This window comes from Chiloscyllium plagiosum, chromosome 22 (assembly GCF_004010195.1).
Source record: "Chiloscyllium plagiosum isolate BGI_BamShark_2017 chromosome 22, ASM401019v2, whole genome shotgun sequence".
Classification (NCBI taxonomy): domain Eukaryota; kingdom Metazoa; phylum Chordata; class Chondrichthyes; order Orectolobiformes; family Hemiscylliidae; genus Chiloscyllium; species Chiloscyllium plagiosum.
Genome location: NC_057731.1, coordinates 9,811,344 through 9,837,578, shown reverse-complemented (window position 1 = coordinate 9,837,578; position 26,235 = coordinate 9,811,344). Strand labels below are relative to the sequence as shown.

At 39.6% G+C, this 26,235-nt stretch overlaps 1 protein-coding gene across 2 annotated transcripts in view; it reads left to right on the top strand.

Annotated features, from left to right (window-relative positions):
- pcdh15b (protocadherin-related 15b) overlaps positions 1–26,235 on the top strand; it is a 1,523,107-nt gene that overhangs the window by 1,112,588 nt on the left and 384,284 nt on the right. For both annotated transcript variants that reach the window (XM_043712368.1, XM_043712367.1), the window contains 2 exons: positions 16,272–16,380; positions 16,572–16,684. In XM_043712368.1, coding sequence (XP_043568303.1) covers positions 16,272–16,380; positions 16,572–16,684 — 222 coding nt within the window. The remainder of the gene's footprint in view (positions 1–16,271; positions 16,381–16,571; positions 16,685–26,235) is intronic.

The window sequence follows — 26,235 nt, the reverse complement described above, 5'->3', positions numbered from 1 at the left end:
GGGGTTAGGCCTGGGGGGGGGGGACGGGGTCGGCGTGGGGGCGGAGTTGGACATGGTGATGGAGACCGGCGGGGGGGGCGGGGTTAGGCGCGGTGACGGAACGCAGCGGGGGGACAACCTCTCCCAAGCACATCTGGTTCTGACTCAAAATGTTCAAGTTTTCTTGGTGTTTACTTTGCTGGAGACATGTGGTAGGATAGGAAGATGTGTGCCTCATTAAGGTTGTTCAAGTTCAAGGTTGTTAAAGTAACACTCGCCTATTGTAGATAACTCAATGCTACCATGCGAGAATCTCACCTCGATGCCCAGAAATTAGTTAGAAGATGCGCTGGGTTCCTCCTGATGTCAAAACAGGCCCCGTTGGACTTGTCGTGAGACTCTCTCACATTTCACGCTGTATCTCACATTGTTCAGACCCCTACAAGATTCCACCCTAGAATTTACTCAAAAATCAGAAGCCAGGATGTATTGCTTTACTGCTGTGCAACTCAATGGATTAATGTTCTCATGTAGCTGACAACATCTCCTTAATAAACCTATGGTTCACAGATTTGTGTACTTACTGCTTATAGTTATGCAAAGTAATTGCAGTGGATAATAGAAGTATCAAAATACCTATTAATAACATAATAAATTGTAGCACAGTAATAATTCATGTAATAGAAATCCTATCATTATCTCATAATTTATGAAATGGAGATACTTTCTGAATTTTAGAATATAATTCATTATTTATGTCACACAGCAGTACATTTGCATGCTTAAACAATGGGCCCTCAGCAGATTTGTTGTTGAATTTATGGAACTTACGAAACGCAAACTGAGTTGTGATTTAATTTACTGACATTGTTTGGAGACACTGAGTGGAATTTAGTCTTCCCTGTCAACTAAAAACAGCCATTAAACATTGATATTTCTATGCGCTCAGTCCAAGAAATAAAATGGACATCATGGTATATGATCATATTTTGTGGAATTGTTGATCAGAGTCTCATTCATCTTAAATGCACTTCACCAGTTCTCATATAGCCAGTAAATTAAACAATGTCGGTGCCTCTGAAGGAGAAACTAACCCATCTCAGCACGCATCCTGTTTTATACAAGTCACTGAGCCATGCAGAAAGGTAATGACAATTTGAGTTCACTTCATTCTGTCTTTACAGCTGAAGTGAGAAATCAGCATTTGGGAAGCAACAACATAGAAGGTTGGTAAAATTTCCAGGATTTCTAAATACATCTTATATATCTACCACGAGTCTGAATTACGTATTGAACACGTTTATGGAGGATCCCAAGATGTGCACATCTACCCATCAGAAGTTTAAACTTCCTGAGTAGCTTCAGTGCATGTGTGTGTAATCTGGGACATTTGACATGAAAAATAAATTTCACCATTCTGGAAATTGGAAGAATTAGGCCCATGTTGATTAAAAAATATATAGGGGAGCTGAAAGCAGTCATACATCAGATAAATGAGATATTATAGGATTATTGAGGCATGGCTACACAAAAATCAAGACAGGGAATTGAATAATGCAGGAAAAACAACATATTTGCAAAAGGTGGAGTATTAAGGGGGAGCTAGAGTAGCTGAAATCAGGATGACATAATGATGGAAGGGAATAATGGATACAGCTATCAGCAAGTCAAAAATAGATCCATATTGAAAGCGATATAAGATAATGGCCCACATTTTCTGTTCTCTAGATTATTGAAGATGGGATGTGGGTTGGGATATGAACATCGGAATCCTGTAGAAGTCCTGATGCTAAACATAAACAGAAATTATCCAGGAAGTTTACACTTCCAAAGAGTTGATTACATACATCTTTCCATGCTTACTCTGGAAATTTTAAAGCATTTAATACCTGATATGATATACATGTGACTCCACTGAGTATGATAATTGTAGGGGAAGGATTTTGTGTGTAAGTTAACTTGACCTATTAAAAACAGACTGAGACATTTGGAAGCTTCACTGGCCAAAAGGGATGTTCCCTGAGCTTTTATGGGACATTATTTTTTATACTTTCTTCACACGGGCTTTACATTATTTGAATGCACGAATACATGAGTTCATTCCATCTCTGATGTTTGAATAACAATACCTAACACCAGGGTATGTGCACAGAAAAGAGGTAAACAGATGGCTAACTGCTATATCGCTGACAAACATAAAAAAGAGAACTTACTGGGGATTCTCAGCAGGTGTGACAGTATGTGTGGAGAGAAAATAGAATTCATGTTTTGAACTTTATTTTATTGCTGGGTAGATAACCCTGTTTTCATAAGACATTTAATCTTTCTTATTGGAACATCATGTGTGTTTATTTCTCTAGTACAATTGATTAATATCTTAGGGTGACACCATCTTACTATCTCCTCATGGGAAAGGAGCCATTTTCTCTGAGCCAAACTATTTTTAAAGTAGGCATGTTATCATTTCACTGTCCTGTGTGATTCTTTGTAACTCTGGGATATGATCACCTCTTTTAACCCTTACTCCTTTCTTGGATCCCTGTCTGTTCTGCTAATATGTCTGACCACACACAACCTTAATGCAGATTAATTCAACTATTTTTCCCAAGCTACATTACTTGCTACAAATACTATGCTACCTCAGATTTATTAAACTTTATTTTAACTGATTTTATTTTCTCTTTCAATAACCAACCAACCCAAATCACACTTTGTATCAATCTGAATATTGTCCAGATCTTGCTACACTTGGATATGGACTGTTTGAGTATTTTGAAGAGTCAAGAATGGTGCTGAATGTTGTGCAATATTCAGTAAATGTCCATCTGACTATATGATGGAGAGAAGGCTGTTGATGAAGTAGCTGAGCATGTTTGGACCTATGATATTACCCTGAAGAACTCCTGCAGAGATGTTCCTGAAGCTGAGATGACTGACTTTCAACAACCACAACTTTCCTTTGCACCAGTTGTGACTCCAACCAGCAGTGAGTCTTCCTATTAACTCTAACAATGCCAGAACTACTTCATGCCTCATTTGGTCAAATGTGGCCTTGATTTCAAAGGTAGATGCTCATGCCTCACGTGTGGAATTCAGTTTGCTTTTCAATCTTGAAACAATACTGTACTGAGGTCAAGAGCTGTGTGGCTTGAGCAGAACCCAAACTGGACATTTGAGGGCAGGTTATTGCTAAGCAAGTGCTTCTTGATAATGCTGTTGATGACACCTTCCATCACTTTACTGATGATTAAGAGTAGAGTGACGGGGCAGTTTTTGGGTTAGATTTGTCCTACTTTTATGTACAGGATAAATTCCATACTCTATATTCCAAGAATATTTCATTTTGTTGGGTAGATGCCAGCGTTTTTGACAGTGCTAACCACTGTGCCACCGTGCCGCCTTGGGTTAGATTTGTCCTACTTTTATGTACAGGATAAATTCCATACTCTATATTCCAAGAATATTTCATTTTGTTGGGTAGATGCCAGCGTTTTTGATGTACTCGAATAGCTTGGTGAAGGGAATAGCAAGTTCTGGAGCATATGCCTCCTGTATTATCGCTGAACTGTTGTCAGAGTCCATAAATTATTTTATATTTGCTTAATTTCAAATTTATTTTGCTACTCGGTATAGTTCTTAAGTAAAGTTTTATTAAACTGGCAAGTGGAAATCATAAACATATAATAACTTTTCTAGTGAAATCTCCAGTTACAGATCAATGTATACTCTTTAAACAAGGCTTATAATATTAAACTGATATTAGAAATGTTGCTTTCTTGGGAAATATAGATTCAAAATATTTAAACAAACTTGATGAAATTAATATATGCACAACTTTTGTTTTCTAATGGTCACTGTGGTCAGATAAGGATTTAAGTGATTTTCTTGTGACTTGGCCTAATCATTTGAACGTTATTTTGAAAATTATTATTAGTATTGGATGGGTTTACTTATCATTTGTGTCATGAAACCGGAAGTTTCCATGACATTATCTGTTCATCTGTTAAAACCCTGACCATGATTTCAAAATTACCAATTGAATACTGATGCAAATGCAACTACATGTGAAAATATTTCATTCTAACACCTATCGGAGTTAAGTATATATTGAAGTTTTAAGGATTGTGAGTTATGTGTATTTTTTGTATAGAATTGCAGTTGTAAGTTGTTTTTGAAGTTTATTGTTTAGAGATAGTGAGGATTGCAGATGCTGAAAAGTCAGAGTAGATAAAGTATGGAGCTGGAGAAAGCACAGCAGACCAAGCAGCATCAGAGGACTAGGGGAATCGATGTTTCAGGTCAGAACCTGTTCTGATGAAAGGCTCCGACTAGAAACGTTGATGCTGCTTGACCTAATGTTCTCTTTCCAGCTCCAAGTCTGTTGTGTATTCTACTTAATGTTTTTCATAGTGCATTTCATAATTAAAATAACAAAAGCAGAAATTGCTGGGAAAGGTCTGGCAGCATCTGTGGAGAGAAATCAGAGTTAATGGTTCGAGTGCAGTGACCCTTCCACAGTTCTGAGAAACAGCAATTTCTGTTTTTGTTTCTGATTTACAGCGTCCACAGTTCTTTCAGTTTTTATGTTTCATAAGCAAAGTGGGTTGATACTATGTTCATTGTCATGGATACATTTTACATTTTCTGTCATATTTTGACTGTCCAGATTCTATCTTTCATTTTCAGATGTGGTTTTTTTTTTGCTAATCTAAGGAAACATTACTGCATATCAGATCTAGAACTTGTCACAATTCTGGGAAAGTTACTTGAAAATCTGTCAATAGTATAAGGCTCCACAAATTGATTCAATTACTGTGCTGAATGAAATGTATTTAAAAGTTGACTGGAGTTACAAGTGTTTATTTGCTGAGCGCACACATATTTCGGAGATTTTGATTTAATTAACATGTTCTCTGACCTTGTTGGGGATAAGTGATGATTTGGAGCACCAGACTCTCATTATTTGTATCTTGCTGATTAAGCTTGAGGTTATCATCGTCTATTATGCCACTGTTGCATTCAAATTTTTTTAAACAGTGATGAATATATAGGGCAGAATCTAATCATATTTTGGCTGTGTCAATTGTTTTGACCTTCCTAGAGGGTTTCTGTCTGCCCTACCCAGTGAGATTTTCCATCCAAGCTCACATCATTCGCTACCTACCTCGCCCTGATGGTAATGCTGTCACCTGATTCTAACCTGTTTTGTTATATTTTTCATTTGTACAAACATCATTTCCAGGATATCCAGAGTGGACCGTCATCTCTGGTGCTGGTGACATTTTCAAAAGGCCAATGTGCAACCAGACAAACTCTGGAGCTGCCTTGCATGGTGACTGACCTTTGTCCCTGAAATGGTAGATAAAGGACAATCTACCTAGAGGTCCTGGTAGTTGTGGCGATGCAGACAATAGTCATTCTCTTCCTTAGATTTGGCAGTGGAGGCCACATTATCATCCCTGCCAGTCTAGGCTAATGTTGCCATCTGGGTCAGTGTGGTCACAGCTCTCTGGAGGAATGTCTAGCTATATGGGAAGAAGGTAAATGACCTTTACCATTCTTCCCTTGTAAATGCCACCATGTTATCACTGCTGAGCCACACTCACTGTGTCTTTGTTACTGTACAGATCTCTCACCAAGACTCATGCTCCATCACTCTCACGATGATAAGAAGCGTCCTTCCTCACTCTGTCACTCACCTCATTGCCTACTCAAACAAATTTTGATTCACTTTTTCTCCAACTACAGAAACATTAACAGCTGTGCCACCCCTTTCATCTCTGTTAAACCCTCCCTTTCTCTCATTCTAAGGCAGAAAGAGCCAAGATGAATGGTGGACCGTCAGACATTCGGTCCTCATCCATATTCGCCCACTTGGTTAAATGAACATGCCAAGCCTCTGAAGCGATAATTGAGGCTGCCCTTGAGTTATTGTACTCTTATCCCCTGACTGTCTCCCTTTACTTGACTGAGGACTGCTGACAGGTATGGCAAGCTTCCTGGCTTTATGTCTGTGCTGGCTGAAAGTGAGAACTGCTTGTGGAACGTAGGCAGTGACTTCTGTAAAAGTGACATCATTGTCTGCGATGGTGGTGATGACTGTGGAACCGCATGAATAATGGCGTCTGAACGGTTCCGGAAAGGGCTGGGGGAAGGGTCTGAAGTGGTTGAGGATTCCCAGGTTTGGAGGTAACTGTGAGAGAGTTTGGCAGTTGTCCCAGTCAGGTCAAAATTGTGATGATCCAAACATAGTTTGTGGGGGATAGGTATCTATGCTAATACTGTGAGCACAATACTCTGCCTGAAGGGATAAAGTGTATAAAGGCAAGAATGTTGAGAGTCCATGTAAGCTCAATGCGAGTGAGCGTGAAGAGGACAAGTACACAGCCCAGACATGCAGCCTGGTCCAGTCTGAGAGCTGAGTGCCTGACTATGTGTGCAGAGTGTCTTCAGAGCAGCAAGGCAATGCTCATCACTAGTTTGCCCAGAAATGCAGAAGCATCCTGAAAGTCGATTGGAAAGGAGACCTGACAGGCTGGAAGGGGTTGGATGCTAATGTCCCTGAGCGTGTGGTGGCTGTGAGTGGAGTGTCTGGAGTTTGCCCTGAGATGTTATGTTTACAAGATAGCAGCAGAGACAAGCAATCAGCTGAAGCTACAAGCACCCACTGTGCCATTCCTGTTGGGAATTGTTGACATCTACTTTCCTTTTGGCAAGTTATAGGAGAGGAAGCTACATATTAATGAGGTGAAGTTTTTGATTAATGAGACCAGCAAGCAATATTCCCTGTTAACAGGCATCTAACCGCTGTCACATGAGAATTTCATCTTGATGTTTGACTATGCAAGTAGTTGATGTTGAGAAAGGTCTCACCTGACTTCTCATGGACTCTCCCAGACTTCTTGTGTTAGCGCACATCATTCAGGCCCCTGTAAGATAAAACTGATAACATTTTTATTTGTTTGTAGGATTTTCAAACTTTTCTTGCTAAGGTGGTGGTAAGCCACTCTCCTGAACCATTGCAGTTTGTGTGCTGAAGTTGCTCCTGCATTACCAGTAGACATAGGGAGTTCTAGCATTGTGACCTAATGATAGTGAAGGAAGAGTGATGTATTTTTGAGTCAAGGTGATGTGTAGAAAGTTTGAAGATATTCTACCTGCCTGCTACCTTTATTCTTCTAATTGGGAAAGGTTAAAGGTGCACCTTGTAGATGGAACTCATCATTGTCATTGTCTGTTAGTGCTCGACAGAGTGAATGTTTAATGTGGTGAATAAGGTAACAATCTACTGTGCTATGTTGTCTTTGCTTCTAAAATGGCTTTGGAGCAGCACTCATCCAGGGGAGTAGACAGCATTCCATCACAGTCCTAACTTGTTCTTTGTGAAAAGGCTTCAGGGAGTCAGAAGATGAGTTAATTAGTGACCGCAGAACATGCAATGTTCAACATGGTTTGGTGAGGTGGGCTGAATGAATGATTCCAGTACTAGCTGTCAATTTCAAAATGCCCTGCATGTCATCAATATTAAGGGAAGAGCAGAAGAGGAATTCCATTTACTCCGAATAGACACCAATTAAAGATACATAAACGCTTATGAAGAGCTTGTGAAGATTTGAGATTCAACTTTTTAAAGGGCTATGTGGGTTATCTCTGCTTTCGGAAACAAATCGTTCTGAAGGACATTGTACTGCAGTGCATCATGGTGGGCACCAGAAAGTGTCAGCGGGAAAGTGGATTTCAGCCATTTGGTTGGTGCTGCGTTTTGATGCTACACAGAATTAGATTTAGATTTTATTGTCATGTGTGCTTCAGTACAGAAGTGCAGGAGTAAAGTGAAAAGTGTCTGATGATGAGGAGCAACACCCTTCACAGGGAGTCAAAGTTCCGGCCATCAGGAAGGTACAGGAGAGGAGAGGAAAGAGGGCAAGAACACAAGGGAAACCAGTTTGTCATCAGAGGATCTGTCACTGAAGGTGGAGCTAGCTGGGAGAGACCAAGAACCAGTGGCACAGGAGGATGCAAGTCTCCAGATAAATGGGCACCAACATTGATGTGGGTTTTCCCCAGCAGTTTCTGTTTTTGTAACATGGACCTTAACTGTTTCAGAACCATCACATGACACACCCTTTCAAATTATTTTCTCCACTAGTAACCTGTTATAAAATTATATATTAGATTACTTACAGTGTGGAAACAGGCTCTTCAGCCCAACAAGTCCACACCGACCCGCAACCCACCCATACCCCTACATGTACCCCTTTTTACCTAATATTATGGGCCAATTCACCTGACCTGCACATCTTTGGACTGTGGGAGGAAAACGGAGCACCCCCATGCAGACACGGGGAGAATATGCAAACTCCACACAGTCAGTCGCCTGAGTCGGGAATTGAACCCGGGTCTCTGGCGCTGTGAAGCAGCAGTGCTAACCACTGTGCCACCGTGCCGCCTACATAATATCTAACTATTATGTTTACTGCTACTTTATTTTCTGAAATTTCCACATTTTTCTCAGAGTGTACCCTTTTCAGACTTGTAAGGCAGGTCTCTTGCTTGAATACTGTTGACCCTGTTTCTAATCTGTAGATAATTTCTTCATTCATTGATATGTGCTCTGTCAGATATCCTTTGAAGAGGAGATTATCTCTGTAGAGGTTGTTGTTGCATGATTAGACCAGACAATTTCTTCTTCTTGATCATGTCCAGGATCCATGGATATTGGTCTGTTTTAAGTGGAGTCATTGGCAGCATATCTTCGTTGAGTTGGTCATCATGCTGGAGATTGCTATACCACATTAAGATCTTTATGTATGTAACTTTCCCCTTTTCTGCAACTCTAATTGTGTACTACTTCTGCACTTAGGGCAGAATCTAATAGGGTCTGAGCAATACGGGCTATGCCTAGGTGTATGGCAGTACTAAGCAAGATGTCCAATTAGTCCCATGTCAATGTCAGGATCATCTCACCCAACCTTTATGCTTTCCAAACGTGGCATGATGAGACTCTCACTGGGCTGCAGTGAGTTCTAAATTGAAGGTAATTAATGGTTGTTCAGATCCTTGTCAATGGTCAAACTTAACTTATTCATATTCCAGTTGGAATCTTACCAAATTCACCATTCAAACCAGCCATCAGGAAAACCTGACATGGCAACCAGAGCAGATGTTTGGCTACTCCAACTTCCCACTCCTCTGAAGAACCTCCATCTTGCCCATAGCGAAACTGCAGAGTAGGGCACGATCCATAAGCACTTGCTGCATGCCCCTTTCCTTCTCTCTCTCATTCACTCACTCACTCTTTCTCACACACAATCCAGATATTCAAGGAGCCATTGCCATCAACCAATGCACTACAAGACCAAAACTGTGTCAAAGGGCACTCGGGCAAACAGCAGTGTATGGCTGTATTAGGTAAAATTACTGCACAGGGAAAGGTATCCAGTTCACTGTATTGTTCATGCTGCCCAGCAGTGCTGCTCTCTTGATCTTTCAGCACACATTCATCTGGTATCTATCACCATGCCAGCAACATATGTGCCTTGCTTTGCCCATCTGTCTCTTGTGCTGGCAATTGGCTCAGTGCAAAACCAGCTTAGTAGCCATAATGTGCAGCAATCCCTACTCAAGGATACGTACATGTTGTCTCATTTCAATGTGCCAAGTCCATCTGGCACCTGTACCAAGTGGCAGCAGTGTCCAGACCAAATTCACTGCACCTGCAGAGAGCAGTGGAACATGTCTGAAAGTCTTAATGGAATAGTCTGCAATGAAGTCCATTGGCCTCAGGCAGGTGTACCAGAATGGCGAGAACATAAGAACTAGGAGCAAGATTGTAAAATTCAGCATTTCAGGTGTCCCCCATGATTCAATATGATCATTGCTCATCTACATTGGCCTCAACTACACTTTCTCACCCTCTCTCCATAAATCTTCCACCCATAAGTAATTAAAAATCTATTTTCTTCTCAAATTTATTCAGTGACTCTGTCAACCATCACACTTTGGGGTAATGAATTCCAGCCATGACCCTTTGAGAAAAGTAATTAAAACAGTATCTCTGTTTTAAATCTGCTATTCCTTATCTTTAAACTATAGTCTCTTATTCTAGATTCGGAGATGCCGGTGTTGGACTGGGGTGTACAAAATTAAAAATCACACAACACCAGGTTATAGTCCAACAGGTTTAATTGGAAGCTAGTGTGCTTCCAATTAAACCTGTTGGACTATAACCTGGTGTTGTGTGATTTTTAACTCTCTTATTCTAGATTGTCTATAAGAGGAAACATCCTCTCTCCGTTTATTTGCCAATCCCCTTCAGCATCTTATATCCTTCAATTAGATCTCCTCTCATTCTTCTGAACTCTGGAGAGTATAAACTAAACTGTCCATTCTTTCCTTATAAGACAAACCCCTCATTTCTGGAATCAATGTATTATACCTCCTCTGAACTGGCTGTATGCAATTGCATCCCTTCTCATGTAAGGAGATTAAGACTGTATTCAATACTCCAGATGTGGTCTCACTAATGCATTGTACAGTTTCAGTGACAATTATACTCCATTCCTTTAACAATAAATATGATAATTCCAATGCTTTTGATTTGTCAAGGGCAGACTCCCATTAAAACGCCAGTCTCAAGCCAAAGTTTGATGTCCAGTTAGAGTGGTTTTGCACAGGAGGATCATGCTTCTGTTCTCTCAGGTATGGGTCACAGTCAGATCTTTGTCACCAGAGCAGCTAGTTCAGGGAGGTAGGGGGTCTGCTGTGAATAGGGACAAATGCATCCACCAGGTTGGGCAGGTCTGGATCAGCACTCGCAGGTCAGGTCACTTGAGGTGGTGGGCTAGACGTTAGGGAATTGACACAGACACATTTGCTCTCTCCAAATTTGTATCAGAACACCATGTGTAGGATTACCCCCTCACGGTTTGGGACATGAAAAGTGAAAAATTAGATGAATGAAAACATCAGAAGCTCATCTTTATGGTGGAAAAAAAGTCTGTTTTTGAAATGGTGAATTCAGAATCTCACCACTGACTGGTGACAACCTCATTTCTGTCCATTCGCATCACATTAAATCTGTAACTTGCTTTATTTTTACACCACTTCCAGTTCTCCAAAACTGGCTGGTGCAAAGTCAGAATACGTACCTGGGGGCTTCAGCTGGTTGAGTGACTGTCGCAGCCATTATTGAATTCTTTCTTCACAACAACACCCGACACGTTTCATGGCCACTCATCTTCCTCAGCCCTTTGTCCATGCAAACTACCAGCCTCACCACATCACCGTTTTTGCTTGCGAATAAATTCAGCCCTTGAGCTGGCTGGAGCTCGAGCACCTACAACTAGCATGTTTCCATCTGGTTGCTTTGCATGCAGGGAGATGCAGACATCTCATGATGTACACAGGATGCATCTTAATGCTCTTAGCTTTCTTTCTTAGCATTCGCTCACTGTACACTTACCCGAGAGCTGCCACCTTCTGTCTGTTGTTTTCTTCGTACTCACTGACATCAGCATTACCCAAAGGAGGCCAGTCTCTTTGTGCATCGCATTTCTTTCTTAGTTCATGGGGTGTCAGTGCTCAGTTATAGCCTACCATTCTCTGTGGCTTGCATTGTTTTTTTTAAGAGATGGAGAAGCAGGCAGCCTGTCATGGTGAGAAGAACTTTCAAAGAGGTGGGCTTGCTGCTGTGTGGCACCACAAATGTCAATGCTGCAGCATGTCCAGCAGCTTACATGGCAATCACACTGTACATGTTTCAAATGACCTCTGTGATAATCAAAAGGAATTGTCAGTAGTGGGTCAAGAGACCCATAGTTAAGAGGAATAACCAGTCAGTCAAAAGGATTGGCCATGGTGAGACAGGCACTTAGTCCTTCCTACCTTGGAGTCAGTGTCCTTGCATTTGATGATCAAGCCATGGTCACTCATGTCAGTCCAGTGCAGCGTGTCCAGGGATTACTTATAGGTAAGGAAGGGTGCTGTTGAGATAGCCATCCAGGGTTGGGCCATCTATTTGCCTGTGGTTGTAGTTATGCATGTTGGTGAGAGGCATGTGCAATGGCAGAGATACAATGAGTACTAACCCTATAAGTGAGGAGTAAAGAGAGAAAGAATGTTGGCATTTACTTTTGCAAAGGAGAGAAGTTTATTGACCTTCATCCTGCATTGTTGAGCATGATACTTCACCCAGAAGCCAGCACTGATCCAGACTCCAATTTGACCCAGGCTGTCTTGGTCCGGTGGTTTCTAGTAGAAGGCAGCTGGAAAATGGTCTGCTTTCCATTCCCCATCCATCAATACCTTCAATTCCTCATCCATGAAATGAGGATAGAACTTTCCTTTCTACATGACCATGTCCTGAATGCAGAGGCTGAAGCTGCACACTGTGAAGGCCAGATCCTTGCTCAAAGCATCTGAAGTAATGCACAGTTTGGCTTCAAGCATGATGCAAAAGCAGCACGAACTCCAGATTGGTGAGTCGTGCTGCCTCTCTGAGCATATGGTTCCTTGAGAAAGTTATCCAAATGTAAGTAAAGTGAAGAGGAGATAGTTAGGTTGACCGGCAGCCATGATGGATAGGATAAATAGAGAAAGTCTTTTCCCTGGGTGGGGGAGTTCAGGACTAGAGGACATAGGTTTAGAATAAGAGGGAAAATATATAAAAGGGATCTAAGGGGCAGTTTTTTTTCATGAAAAGAGTTGTGCATGTATAGAATGAGCTGCCAGATGAAGTGGTGGAAGCTGGTACAATTACAACATTTAGAGGGCATCTGGATGGGTATATGAATAGGAAGGGTTGAGAGGGATATGGACCAAATGCTGGCAAATGAGACTAGATTAGGTTTGGATATCTACTCAGCATGGACAAGTTGGACTGGGTCTGTTTCCATGCTGTACATCTCTATGACTCTATTATTAACTAAACAAAATGAAGAAAAAATCCACTCAGTGTTTTCACCTTCAGGTTGAGGATGACATCAGTAGAATGGATGGAACCAATATAATGTAAATATTGACCCCTTCAGAATGATTAGGTGAGAAGAGTGTAGATTTCCGAGCCACAACGTTTTAAAGTTCTCACCAATTGTGAATTGATTCGATTACATTGGAAAATTGCATACACTACAGTGCTATTTAAGAAACGTGATGCAGGAAGCTAAGAAATTTTGGACTAATTAGCCATAACTTTCCTCAAGTTGTACCAAATATTTAAATACATAGAACGCTTTGATTTAAAAAAAACATAATCGCAGTAATTGAGCCATAGAGTCATACAGCACAGGAACAGACCTTTCAGTCTAAACAGTCCATTCCAACCATAATCCTGAACTAAACTGGTCCCACCTGCTTACACTGGTCCATATTCCCCCAAGCATTCCATATTTGTGTACTTATACAAATGTCTTCTAAACGTTGTAACTGTACCTGCATCCACCACTTCCTTTGGAAGTTCATTATACTCTCTGTGTAAAAACTTTTCATCTCAATTCCTTTTCAATCTCTCTACTCCCACCTTAAAAGTATGTCCCCCGTCTTGAAATCCCAAAGCCCAGAGAAAGAACTCCTGCTCTACATCTTATCTACACCCCTAATAGTTTTATAAACCTCCAAAGTCACCCCTCAACCTCCTACATTCCAGTGGAAAAACTCCCAACCTATCCAGGTTCTTCTTATAACTCAAACCCTCCTTTCCTAGCAACATACTAATAAATCTCTTCTGAACCCTCTCCAATAATAAAATCTTTCCTACAACAAGGGAACCAGAACTGGACACAGTACTTTGGAAAGGTCTCACCAACATTCTCCACAACCTCATCGTGACATCCCAACTCCTATAATCAAAGGTCTGAGCAATGAAGGCAAATGTGTTAAACACCATCTTAACCACCTTGTCTATATGTGACACAAATTTCAAAGAATTATTTACTTGAACCCATAAGGGTCTCTGTTCTTCATATTCTGAAGAAGAGCAGGAAATGTATCCCTGATGTTCTGACCAATATTTATCCCTCAGACATCATCACAATAACAAATTATCCAATTATCATTAACATTGCTGTTTGTGAGTGTTGGCTGTCCACAAATTGCTTGCTGTTTTCTGGTGTAAACACACATTGCTCACTCTTCAGAAATATTTAGTTGACTGTAAAGTACTTTGAGCCATTTTGTGGTCAGAAAAGCGAATATACAAATGCAAGATTTTCTTTTTTAATTCTCATTCGGATAAAAGTTTAGGATAAAAAACTTGTGGTATATTGATGCCTTATATGAATCGAAGTTAAACTTGCTAAACTTAAATTTCTGCAACTGTTTGGAGCTTTATTCAACTTGGTACGCTCTTTAGCTTTTTATTTCCAACATTGAATGATTCTATGGTCTTAGATGAAGTTGCTGCATTGATTGTACCTTTTCAACTTTCCTTACATTCTCGAAAAGTCACATGGAGATGAAAAGTGCAGATGTAAGGCTACCCTTTCAGAAAGAGGGAGCTGCAACGTAGAAAGCTATAGGCCTCTCATCTTAACCTCTGTCATTGTGTGTATGGGAAATTCTGTTTTACAAATTTATTGGAATATTGCCAGAAAGAAATATCTATTTAAGTCCTTGGTCAATGATTTTTTATTTACCATTCAATCAGTAGCCTGTTTTTTGTGGTATAAATTGTTGTGTTATTTTGAAATTTAGCCTACTTGCATTTGTCCTGATGAATGCTAGACTAAATATGTCTCTTCAGCAATTTTGAACTTCTGTATGACCTTGGACCCCTTATTATTTGTGGCATTCATAAGTCATGTATTTGAGAACATTTGGCAGGGTCATGGGTCAGGAGTGTGGTGGTGTTCTTTGAAAAGGGAACTCTTGGAGATGGTGGATTTTGTGATAAGTCTGTTCAGGACACAAGGGTTGGTTAGGTATTTACACTGAGAAAGAAGGTGTTAGGTTACAGCAGGATATAAATGGATTGGTCAGATGGGCAGCTCAGTATCAGATGGAATTTAACACTGATAAATTTGAGGTGATGCATTTTGGAAGAAGGAACAAGAAAGGGAGCACTCAGTGAATGGTAAAACACTAGATGCTCAGAGGAGCAGAGAAATCTTTGGGTGCCTGTCCACAGGTCCGTGAAGGTGGTAGGACAGGTTACTCGGGTGAAAATCAGTTAAGAAGGCATTTGGGACATTTGCCTTATCAGTCATGGCATAGGCTATAAGAGCTGGGAGATCATTCTGGAGCAGTACAGGATGTTGGTGGGACCACAGCTGGAATTGTATCATTTTATGCAGTTTTGTCGCCACTACAGAATGGATGTGATTTCACTGGACGGTGTGCAGAAGAGATTCACCAGGCTGTTGCCTGGAATGGAGCATTGCAGCAATGAAGAGAGGCTAAATTAGTCTTCTTTAGAGCAGAAAAGGTTAAGGGGGACCTGGTAGAAGTGTGTATGGGTGTGAGAGGCAAGAACAGGGTGAATAGAATGCAGCCGTTTCCCCTTAATTGAAGAATCAATAACAAGAGGGCATAATTTTAAAGTGAAAACTAGAAGGTTTAGAAGGGATTTAAGGAAAGATCTTTTACACCCAGAGGTTGTGAGGTCTGAAATGGCTTGGGCTTAGTTATGGCGGGAAACCTCACAATTTGTAAAAAGTACTTGGTTGAGCATTTGAAGGGTCAAATCATATCATTGAAATGGGACTAGTGTAGGAAAGTGCGACAAACATGGGTGGCAGTATATCTTTGGTGGTTAAAAACTTGATGGGCCAAAGGGCCATTGTATCATTTTATGATAAAGTGATAAGCATGTTTTGCCCAGCATAAGAAGCTAGGCAAGCTAAGGAAGAAGCACATGCATTACCGAGTATAATCAGTTGCTCATTTTCATTAAGTTCAGTAGGGGTTAGAACTGAATTTGGTACAATTTTCAACGTTGGAAAATGACCTTAAAAGAGATTCTGGAGAGATTCCAACACTATTTTACTTATATTTGACTTGAAAGTCAATGAAGAAACATATTTTCCAGCAGAAACTCTGTGGTTATATGTGTTTATACAATGTCAGCATTTGTTTGACATTTATGGAGTTACAAATTATTTGTTCATCGCCATTCTATAATTTATTGAGTGCTTTGATAAAATAGTAGACAGAGCAGCTGATAAATTTACAGAAAGAAATAAACATGAAGACCAACAAATAGTTATTAAATGCAACAGTAAGATAGAAGAACTGATAAATTTTAAGATAATGTTTGGAAAAATAAAGTTAATTTGTATTTTGCTTTCTTCTTTCAGGCAAGGATAAACCCAGTGAATGTTACACCTCGAATTCTAGCTGTTGACCAAGATATAAACATTAAACCAACTGATGATCAACCAGGAATTGTCTACAGTATTCTTGTTGGTTGGTAACTCTGTATTGCTGTGATTTATTATCTGCAATTATAATTTTATGCATTGAAGCATTGGCTTATAAGGTTAGAAGCTGTTTAATCATTGCAGTATGTTTACTCAATAAATTGTTTGACCGTATTAAATGCTGTGCCAATCATATTCAAGAAATTAATCTTTGACAATTGTACTGTTTTGTTTAAGGTACTCCAGAGGATTATGCTAAGTACTTTTCCCTGAATAATATCACTGCAGAGCTCTATCTCCTAAGGCCAATAAACAGGGATTTTCATCAGAAATTTGATTTGGTTATTAAGGTAAATTCAAATTAATTGTTGTTTTGTGTGGTATGCTATTTATACATAATATTATTAGCAGAAAGGGATAACATATTAATGATATTTATCCATTCCACTATAAAAAAATATCTCTCTCAACAGAGATTGGTAAATACAAAGAAGTAAATGTTGTATGCTCTAGAAGCAGGTTGTGCCATAAAAGTTTAATATTAACCATTTCCATTATGTATATACCCTACATATTTTGATCGTTCTTCTTTCACTGGTGGTTTCAAATCTCAATAAAATTAGTGTTGCTATTTCAAAATCCCTAGGGTGTATTATTTCAATTAGAAATGTAGTAAATGTCTTCAAATGAAAGCTACATTAACAGTTCAAGATCAAAATAAGCAAAAGATTTTGAAGAGCAGGTTAAGTCAAAAGTCAGCCAATTGTGTATTGCTACTCTAACGATTGAATTAACTGATGCAAATGGAATGATTTGATCAAGAGTGTTGAGGCAAAAGCTTCAACTCCAATCTTTGGCAGAGCAACACTTCAGTGATTGGATTTCAGTGAGTATTTGCCTTGTTTTGCAATGTGGTAAAAATCAGGCATAATGCACACTAAGTGAATAATGTTGAAATTGCTACAAATAACGTTGAAAGAGACCATGAAGCTTCATTAAATTTGACATTCAGCATGTCTAGTCAGCATTCAGCATGGCAATAAAATCAATAGACTATGGATGTAAGTAGCCAAAGAGTAGAATATAAGGCAGTGGAATACATGATCTAACAGTTATGGCATAGCCGACATCTTGAGTACTGTGTGCAGTTCATGTAATTGAGAAACAAGGGTGACATCTAATTTCCTGCCACAGTCCAAAAATGTGCAGATTAGATGAATAGGCCATGCTAAATTGCACATAGTGTCCAGGTATGTCTAGGCTAGATGGACTAGCCATGGAAAAACAGGGTCACGGGGATATGGTAAGGAGGTGGGTCTGGGTGAGATGCTCTTTGGAGAATCGGTGTGGACTCGATGGGTCAAAGGGCCTGTTTCCATACTGTCGGGATTCTATGAATGGAGACAGTGCAGACAAGAGTTACAAGGTTGGTCTCTCATTTCTCAGATGTATAGTAAGTACTACAACTCTATTGTCACTTCCTCAAAGACTCACTGAAAGAAAATGGAGTATCATCATTGATTCATGGGAATCTCTAGCTCCTTAACTATATTAACTATATTATCTGACAGATAAGATGGAGGGAAAGCCCAAACAATGCAAGGAGTGTATGAAAACTTGAGCTACCCATTGAGCTGCATCAGCAAACACCACCTGTCACATGTTTTGCAGATCCTGCATCAAAGTATTTAGTCACCTCAGAATCATATCACATCAGAGTGGGGAAAAAAGGCATCCTCAACCTCGAGGGACTGCCTAAGATGGAAAATTGATGATTAAGGTCTTTCTCTAGTCTCACTGAATCAAAGCATAAATGTAATTTTTTTTTTCATTCTTGATAAAACCAATTGAAAGTTTTCAATTAGCCTGGAACAATAGAAAATCAATTAAATCTCTTTAATAAAACAAAATAATTGATTCATTATAAAATAAAACTTATCCCATCAAAATATAGAATAGGTTAGCGTACACAGTTTAAGAAAATATAATGGTTTACCCGTTTAAAATAACTCCAGACACATACAAAAATAAACAAACAACTATGGATGTTGGAAATCTGAGACAAAAATGGACATTGCTGGAGAAACTCAGCAAATCTTGTAGCATTTGTGGAGAAATGGCAAAGCTAGCATTTGAAGTGCAGCGAACCCTTTTTCATAATGATTTTTCAGTTCTGAAGAAAGGTCATCGGATTCTATGATTCTATAATTCAAAACATTAAGTCTGCCTTCCTTCCACAGATGCTGGAAGACCTGCTTAGGTCTCCAGCAACATATGTTTTTGTTTAAATTAAATGTAAACATGTTCACTCCCAGAAAGGGGAGAATAAGTGGATTTCTCTCTGCAACGATTCATTTTGAGAAGTCTTGGTTCTTAAATAAAAAAGAAGGTTGTGAAATTTTCAGATGGCTGATGTTCTGGCATTTCAGAACCATTAGATGGATGTCATTAAAATCAGCAGACATCTCTGGGATCTTTGCAAACATAGTTTTCTTAGGAAATACAGAATTGAGGATTTGCCAGGATAATGTTTGAGATGACAATCAAGTTTCTCATCAATTTCACACCAAAAATCTTTTCAGAAGTAGGAGAGCTGAACTGCAAACTCTTTCTTTCTTGAAGATTTATACAACTGCAAATTCGAGTAATCTCCAAGCAACAAAACACCGTTCAATCAAAATAATCATAAAACCCAACCATAGAAACAATCAAGAATTTTCTCTGACACAAAAACAGAAATTATTGGAACAGCTCAGCAGGTCTGGCAGCATCTGTGGAGAGATATCAGAGTTAACGTTTCAGATCCAATGACTCTTCCTCAGAACTATTTTCCCTGAAATGACCTCAAGCATGCAAGACTAATTATCTGATTATATGTATTTTCCATGCAATGTCTTACAAAGAACAAAGAAAATTTACAGTCTAGGAACAAGCCCTTTGGCCCTTCAAGCCTGAGTCAATCCAAATTCACTGTCTAAACCTATTTCCAAATTCCTAAGGATCTGTATCCCTCTGCTCCCCACCTATTCATGCATCTATCCATTTGGACCTTAAATGAATGTACCGTGCCTGCCTCTACTACCTTTGCTGGCAATGCATTTCAGGCACCTACCACCCTCTTTATAAAGTACTTTCCGCATGTATCCCCCTTAAACCTTTCTCCTCTCACCTTGAACGCATGACCTTTCGTTATTGTATCCCTCACCCTGGGAAAAAGCTTATCTTTATCTACCTGTTTATACCCTTCATGATTTTCTACACCTCAATCAGGTCCCCTCTCAATCTCCTTTTTTCTAATCAAAACAATCCTAACCCACTCAACCTCTCTTCACAGTTGGCACCTTCCATACCAGGCAACATCCTCATAAACCTTTTCTGCACCCTCTCCAAAGCATCCACATCCTTTTGGTGATGTGGTGTCCAGAACTGTATCCAGTATTCTAAATGTGGCTGAACCAAAGTCTTGTACAATTTTAACATGACTTTCCAGCTCTTATACTCAATACCCTGTCCGATGAAGGCGAGCATTCTATATGCCTTCTTGACCACTCTATCCACCTGTGCAGTCACTTTCAGGGTACAATGGACCTGAACTCCCAGATTCCTCTGCTCATCAACTTTTCCCAAGGCTCTTCCGTTTACTGTATAGTTCGCTCTCGAATTAGCCTTCCCAAAATGCATCACCTCACATTTGCCTGGATTGAACTCCACCTGCCACTTCTCTACCCAACTCTCCAGTCTATCTATATTTTCCTGTATTCTTTTGACAGTTACCTACACTTTCTGCTAATCCACCAATCTTCGTGTCATATAGAACATAGAAAAATACAGCGCAGTACAGGCCCTTTGGCCCTCGATGTTGCGCCGATCCAAGCCCACCTCACCTACACTAGCCCACTATCCTCCATATGCCTATCCAATGCCCGTTTAAATGCCCATAAAGAGGGAGAGTCCACCACTGCTACTGGCAGGGCATTCCATGAACTCACAACTGCAAACTTACTAATCAGTCCAACAATGCCCTCTTCTAGATCATTTATGTATATCACAAACAACAGTGGGCCCAGCACACATCCTTGTGGAACACCTCTGGTCACCTTTCTCCATTTTAAGAAACTCCCTTCAACTACCACTCTCTGTGTCCTGTTGCTCAACCAGTTCTTAATCCACCTAGCTAGAACAGCCTGCACATCATGTGACTTCACTTTCTCCATTTGTTTACCATGGGGAACCTTATCAAACACCTTACTAAAGTCCATGTGTATGACATCTACAGCCTTTCCTTCATCTGTCAACTTGGTCACTTCCTCAAAGAACTCTATTAAGTTGGTAAGGCAAGATCTCCCCTGCACAAAACTATGTTGCCTATCAATGACAAGCCCATTCATTTTCAAATATAAATAGATTTTATACCTTAGTACCTTCTCCAGCAACTTTCCCACCACTGACATCAGGCTCACTCGTCTGTAATTACCTGGAATATCCCTACTACCGTTCTTGTACAGGGGGAGAACATAAGAAACTCTAGTTCTCTGGCACCTCACCTGGGTTTAAGGAGTTGAACCGGAGGTTTAACTCTTGTTGAAAGAAAGTTCAATGTCTTTTCGTTGAGTCTTTTTTTAAAAAATGAGAACAATCCAGTTATCTCCCTAATTCTTCAAACTCAAACCATCAGCAATGATTAAATATGATTGAAGGAAGACTTTTTTATGTCTACTTTTTTGCTTAGAAGATGATTCTGAATGTTAATCACTACTTGCAAAAATAAATGTATCCATAAATCAGTCAGCAGCTTTTATCTCTAATCTCCTCAGCTTACAGTATAGTTTAATCTAAAATAGATTCCAGATAAATCTTTTGGTTTTATATGCTAAGTATTCCCATCTCATTCATTTTCTTTAAAATCTGAAGAATGCAATTTTTTCTCTAAAACTGAAGGCCAATCTCTTATTGCTTGTAGTTCTTGCATGATTTTGTTATTTTTTAGTGACTGATATTTATGCATTCTTCACTTCAGAATCTGTCTAAACTCATGCACGATGGTGCAAGGCTGCTGCATTCCAACATAATTCAGCCTTTTGACTTGTTTTTAAATCAAAGCTCCAAATGATTTAATCTATTATCACTCACACGTCTCTTTCAACCACTTTCATCTCTGGTTCATCTCAATTTAGTGAATAGATTTGTTTTTTATTCCATCGATTGTGCTATCCTCACTAAATTTTACGCATCAGCGTTCTGCTTACAATTTTCTGCAATTTCTTACCAGCCTCATCAGATTCAACTGCTCCCTAATTAGTCTAAAATTATCTCTGATTTTGATACCATCCAACCAAAGCAGCCTGCTTGATTAGCACCCCATCTCTGACCTTAAATATTCACTTTCTTCACCACCTGCGTTTATGGCTACAGTGTGGAACATCTGCAAGATGTACTGCAACAAGTTGGCAACATTTTTTTTCAAAAGAACCTTGTAAGTTAGTGCCACAATCTGTAAATTTCCCTCAAATTCACACTCTAGCCTGACTTGGAGCTATTTTGTAATTCATTCACCATCGCTGGGTCAAAATGTAGAATTTCCTATCTATCTGAACTGTTGCATATACTTCATTTACTGGAGCAATTGATGAAGTAATCAAGGTAAGTTAGGAATACGTACTAAATGCTCAGAACAAATCCCACGAGTAATTAAAAAGTTGTTCTATTGAGTACATATTCCTTATTTTTAAAATAAAAAAGTTTATTCCACATCCAAGAATAGCCATTTGGGAATACAATTCATATTGTAGTGGTGTAATGAAAGAGAGAAAAGCATTATTAAGGATGGTCTCATAGTGACAATGTTACTGGCTAAGCCAGAGCATTAGATTAAGGTTTTAGAAATAAAAGTCTAAATTAATCATGACAACTGGAGGAGTTTAAACGCAATGAATTAACCAAACAAGAATAAAATTAAGAATGATCATGAAGCCATTGTTTGCCAGATAAATCCATCTAGTTCACTCCTTTCCTTCAGGAGAAAGCTTGCTGTCCTGAACTGTTCTGCCCTACATGTGACTCCAGACCTATGGTTGAGACTTAAGTGCCCTTTGAAATTGTCTATCGGGCCATTCAATTGTACACTGCTGACCAACATCTCCTTCAGGGCAGTTGAGAATGGGCAATAAATACTGGCCGTGTTAGCTATGCCCACAACCCAAAGAATGATTGAAAGTAATCATTGAGAATGGAGAATGGGAAGAGGAAGGAAAGGTATCTTTGATTCTGGGATCAAGTTATAGATAGTAAAGATGACTAAAGATGATCCGTTGGAGGTGACAGTTTATGGAGTGGATGGTGTGAACAAGATGCTGAGGGATAAGTTATATATGCATTTACAAAAATGGGGTTTGATTAGGAGGAGTCAGCATGACTTTGTGAGTGGGAGATCATGCCTCATAGAAGTCTTTGATGATGTGATGAGAAAGGTTGACAAGGGTAAGGCAGTAGACGTAGTCTATATGGATTTCAGTAAGGTTCCATATGGTAGCCTACTCTGGTAGGTTAGATTTCATGGAATCCAGAGGGAAATGGATACACAATTGGCTTGGTGGTAGGAAGCAGAGGGTAAAAGTGAAAGCATGCTTGTCAGACTGGTGGCCTGTAACTAGTGGAGTGCCTCAGGGGTCAGTGTTGGGCCATTGCTGTTTGTTATCCATATCAATGATTTGGATGAGACTGTACAAGGCACGATTAGTAAGTTTTCTGATAACACTAAAATAGACAGTATCGTGGACAGTGAAGAAGGTTATCAGAAATTGAAGCAGAACCTTGATCAGCTTGGGAAGTGGGCTGAGAAATGGCTAACAGAGTTTAATGTAGGTATGTGTGACATCTTACATTTTGGAAAGTCAAATCAAGGTAGGAATTTAATGATGAATGGTAGGGCCTTAAGGAGTGTAGTGGAACAGAGGGATCTTGGAGTTTAGACTTACAGTTCTCTGAAAGTGGAGTCACAGGTAGACAGGGAACTGAAGAAGGCTTTTTGCACACTGGCCTTCATAAGTCTGTACAGAAGTTGAGAAGTTATATTAGTGAGGCCACACTTAGAGTATTGTATTCAGTTTTGGTCACCTTGTTATAATAAGGATGCTATCAAACTGGAAAGAGTGCAAAAGAAATTTACAAAAATGTTGCCTAGAGTTAATGGTCCGAGTTATAGGGAGAGGTTGGACAAGCTAGGACTTTTTTCTTTAGAGCGTAGGAGACTGAGGGGGGACCTTTTAGAGGTGTATAAGATCATGAAAGGCATGGATAAGGTGAATGCACTCAGTCTTTTTTTCCCAGGGTTGGGAATCGAGGACTAAAGGGCATCAGTTTAAGATTAAAGGGGAAAGAATAAAAGGGAACCTGAGGGGCACCTTTGTTACACAGAGAGTGATACACATATGCATTGAGCTGCCAGTTGAAGTGGCTGAGGCTTTTACATTAATAACATTTAAAATGCATTTGGACAAATACATGGATAGGAAAAGATTAAAAGGATATGGTCCTACTGCAGGGAAATGGGGTTAGCGTAGACGGACATTTTGGTCGGCATGGACCAGCTTGGGCCAAAAGGCCTGTTTCTGTGCTATGGGACTCTATGACTGTATGACTCTATGACAATGTGACAATCATCTTGTGAAGGGAGAAAAATATAAGAGCAGAAATCCCCAAATTGAGCAGGATTTGTGAAGAGTATACAAAATAATCCTTTGTGTGGAAGAAAACAGGATATTTGAAAAACTGTTGAAGAATATTGAGTTGTAGAGCAGATATAATGGAAACAACAAGCTGTCAGAGAGAGGGAGATCCAGATTGTCCGCTGGCCAGATAGTCGTTATGCCAGTGTCAGTAGCAGTTCCATAGTAGGATCCTGCAGAATCCAAAGGGGTTGCCTGAGCAATTCCTCTACAACTGGAGCCCTCCAATAGTCGCCACTTAAATTGGAGTTGCCCAGGTGCTTCCAGAAATTATGTGAAATTGTTACTGAAGAAAATTTGGACTATTAAATGCATTGTCTGAATTCGATCTTATCCAAAACACTGCATCACTTACCTCGCCAACTTGGAACCTGGTGTGCCATCCACTTGACAATTTAATTACCTGGAACCCTATACCCCTATCCACTTGGCACACTACCATCCCAGCATTCTAGCATCACACACAGCTTATATACTTACCCTTTGACAGTAGCATCAAAGTGGCTGTCACGACTTTTAAACTTTGGAATACGGCAGTTTACTGCTGCGAAATGGGCCATGATTTGCTTTCCTCCGGCAGTTCTGTGCTATGAAAGAACTGTCAGAATGGAATTATGGCTCTACATCTCTGAGTTAGACCTGAACAATCTCTCCTGTCAGAAATGCGGAGTTCCCTTTCATAAAAAAGTAAAATAGGGCCAGAGTATCAATCTGTATGAAATTAAATTGCTTCAAAAAATCCAGCCGATAGTAACTTCAAGGGCAATAGTAGAAAGAATTATACTTTAAGTTGGTACACCTATAGTATTTCATTAGGATCAAATGAAGAAAATGCTGATGTTTTATCATGCTATACAATCAAACAAATGCTAGTGTAAAGTTGAAAATAATGTCACTAATTGGTATTCATATGTAAAATGGCAATGAAAGCATGAATAGAAAATGAATAATTTTGAGAATAACTTGTAATGTTTCCAATGTAGCCACACATATTCATTTATTAAAAATGGCACAGCTACCTGGACCTATGTATTTAATTAACTTCAAACCAGATGCTGTTTGAACGCAAGACCGATCAACAAATCTCCCTCTCATTGCTTCAGCTCATCAGTCATGTTCTTTTACAGCTTGTGGTCAGATTAGTTAGCAATCTTGGCCAATCAATAACCATTTTCTCATTTCCTGCTCAGCCATCTCGAACCATTGTAGACTTTCCTCTTTTTAATTTGTACTGTTAAACAATATTATTTGGGATTAATTATTTTCTAAATGTATACCAGCATGCTATTCAATTTGTGTTTCAGTAGATATTTTGACACGTGGGTTAACATTACATTACATTCTTAGATGTTTAAATGTTTTCTGTCATGTACTTGTAACATTCCATTACACAAATACAATGTTGTGATGGTCTTTGTACTTAATAGAATTAGACATATTGTGTATTTTACTCTAAAGTGCATTTTTTAATGAAATTCATTTGAATCCACTGTATTGGAAGATTGACCTAATTCACTCATTGAAGTTTTAACAGGCTTCAGGAAATGAGATGCTCAGGAAGAGAACTGATGACAAGAAGGTGTCTCATGATTGGCATTTTAGAATTTGTGGTTACCCTAATTTTCAAAAATACATTCATCCTCCCACAGTTTAGGACCAGCTTATGTCATTGTGGTTTCCAGACTATGGAGAATGCCACTCCACGACACTTCCTTCAACTAGAATTGTAGCCAATTACGTTGAACTTAAGTTTTAAACTTCTGAGGTCTACGGCTGGATTTTTATCTTCACTTTTTGAAGTGAGAGTTGGGCCATTAGTCACCATTGTGGTCATAGAGTCTCAGAGATGTACAGCACAGAAACAGACGCTTCGGTCCAATTTGTCTATGCCGGCCAGAAATCCCAACCCAATGAAGTCCCACTTGCCAGCACCCAGCCCATATCCCTCCAAACCATTCCTATTCATATACCCATTCAGATGCCGTTTAAATGTTGCAATTGTACCAGCCTCCACCACATCCTAGAGTCATAGAGATGTACAGCACGGAAACAGACCCTGTGGTCCAACTCGTCCATGCCGACCAGATATCCCAACCCAATCTAATCTCACCACCTGCACCCGGCCCATATCCCTCCAAACCCTTCCTATTCATATACCCATCCAAATGCCTCTTAAA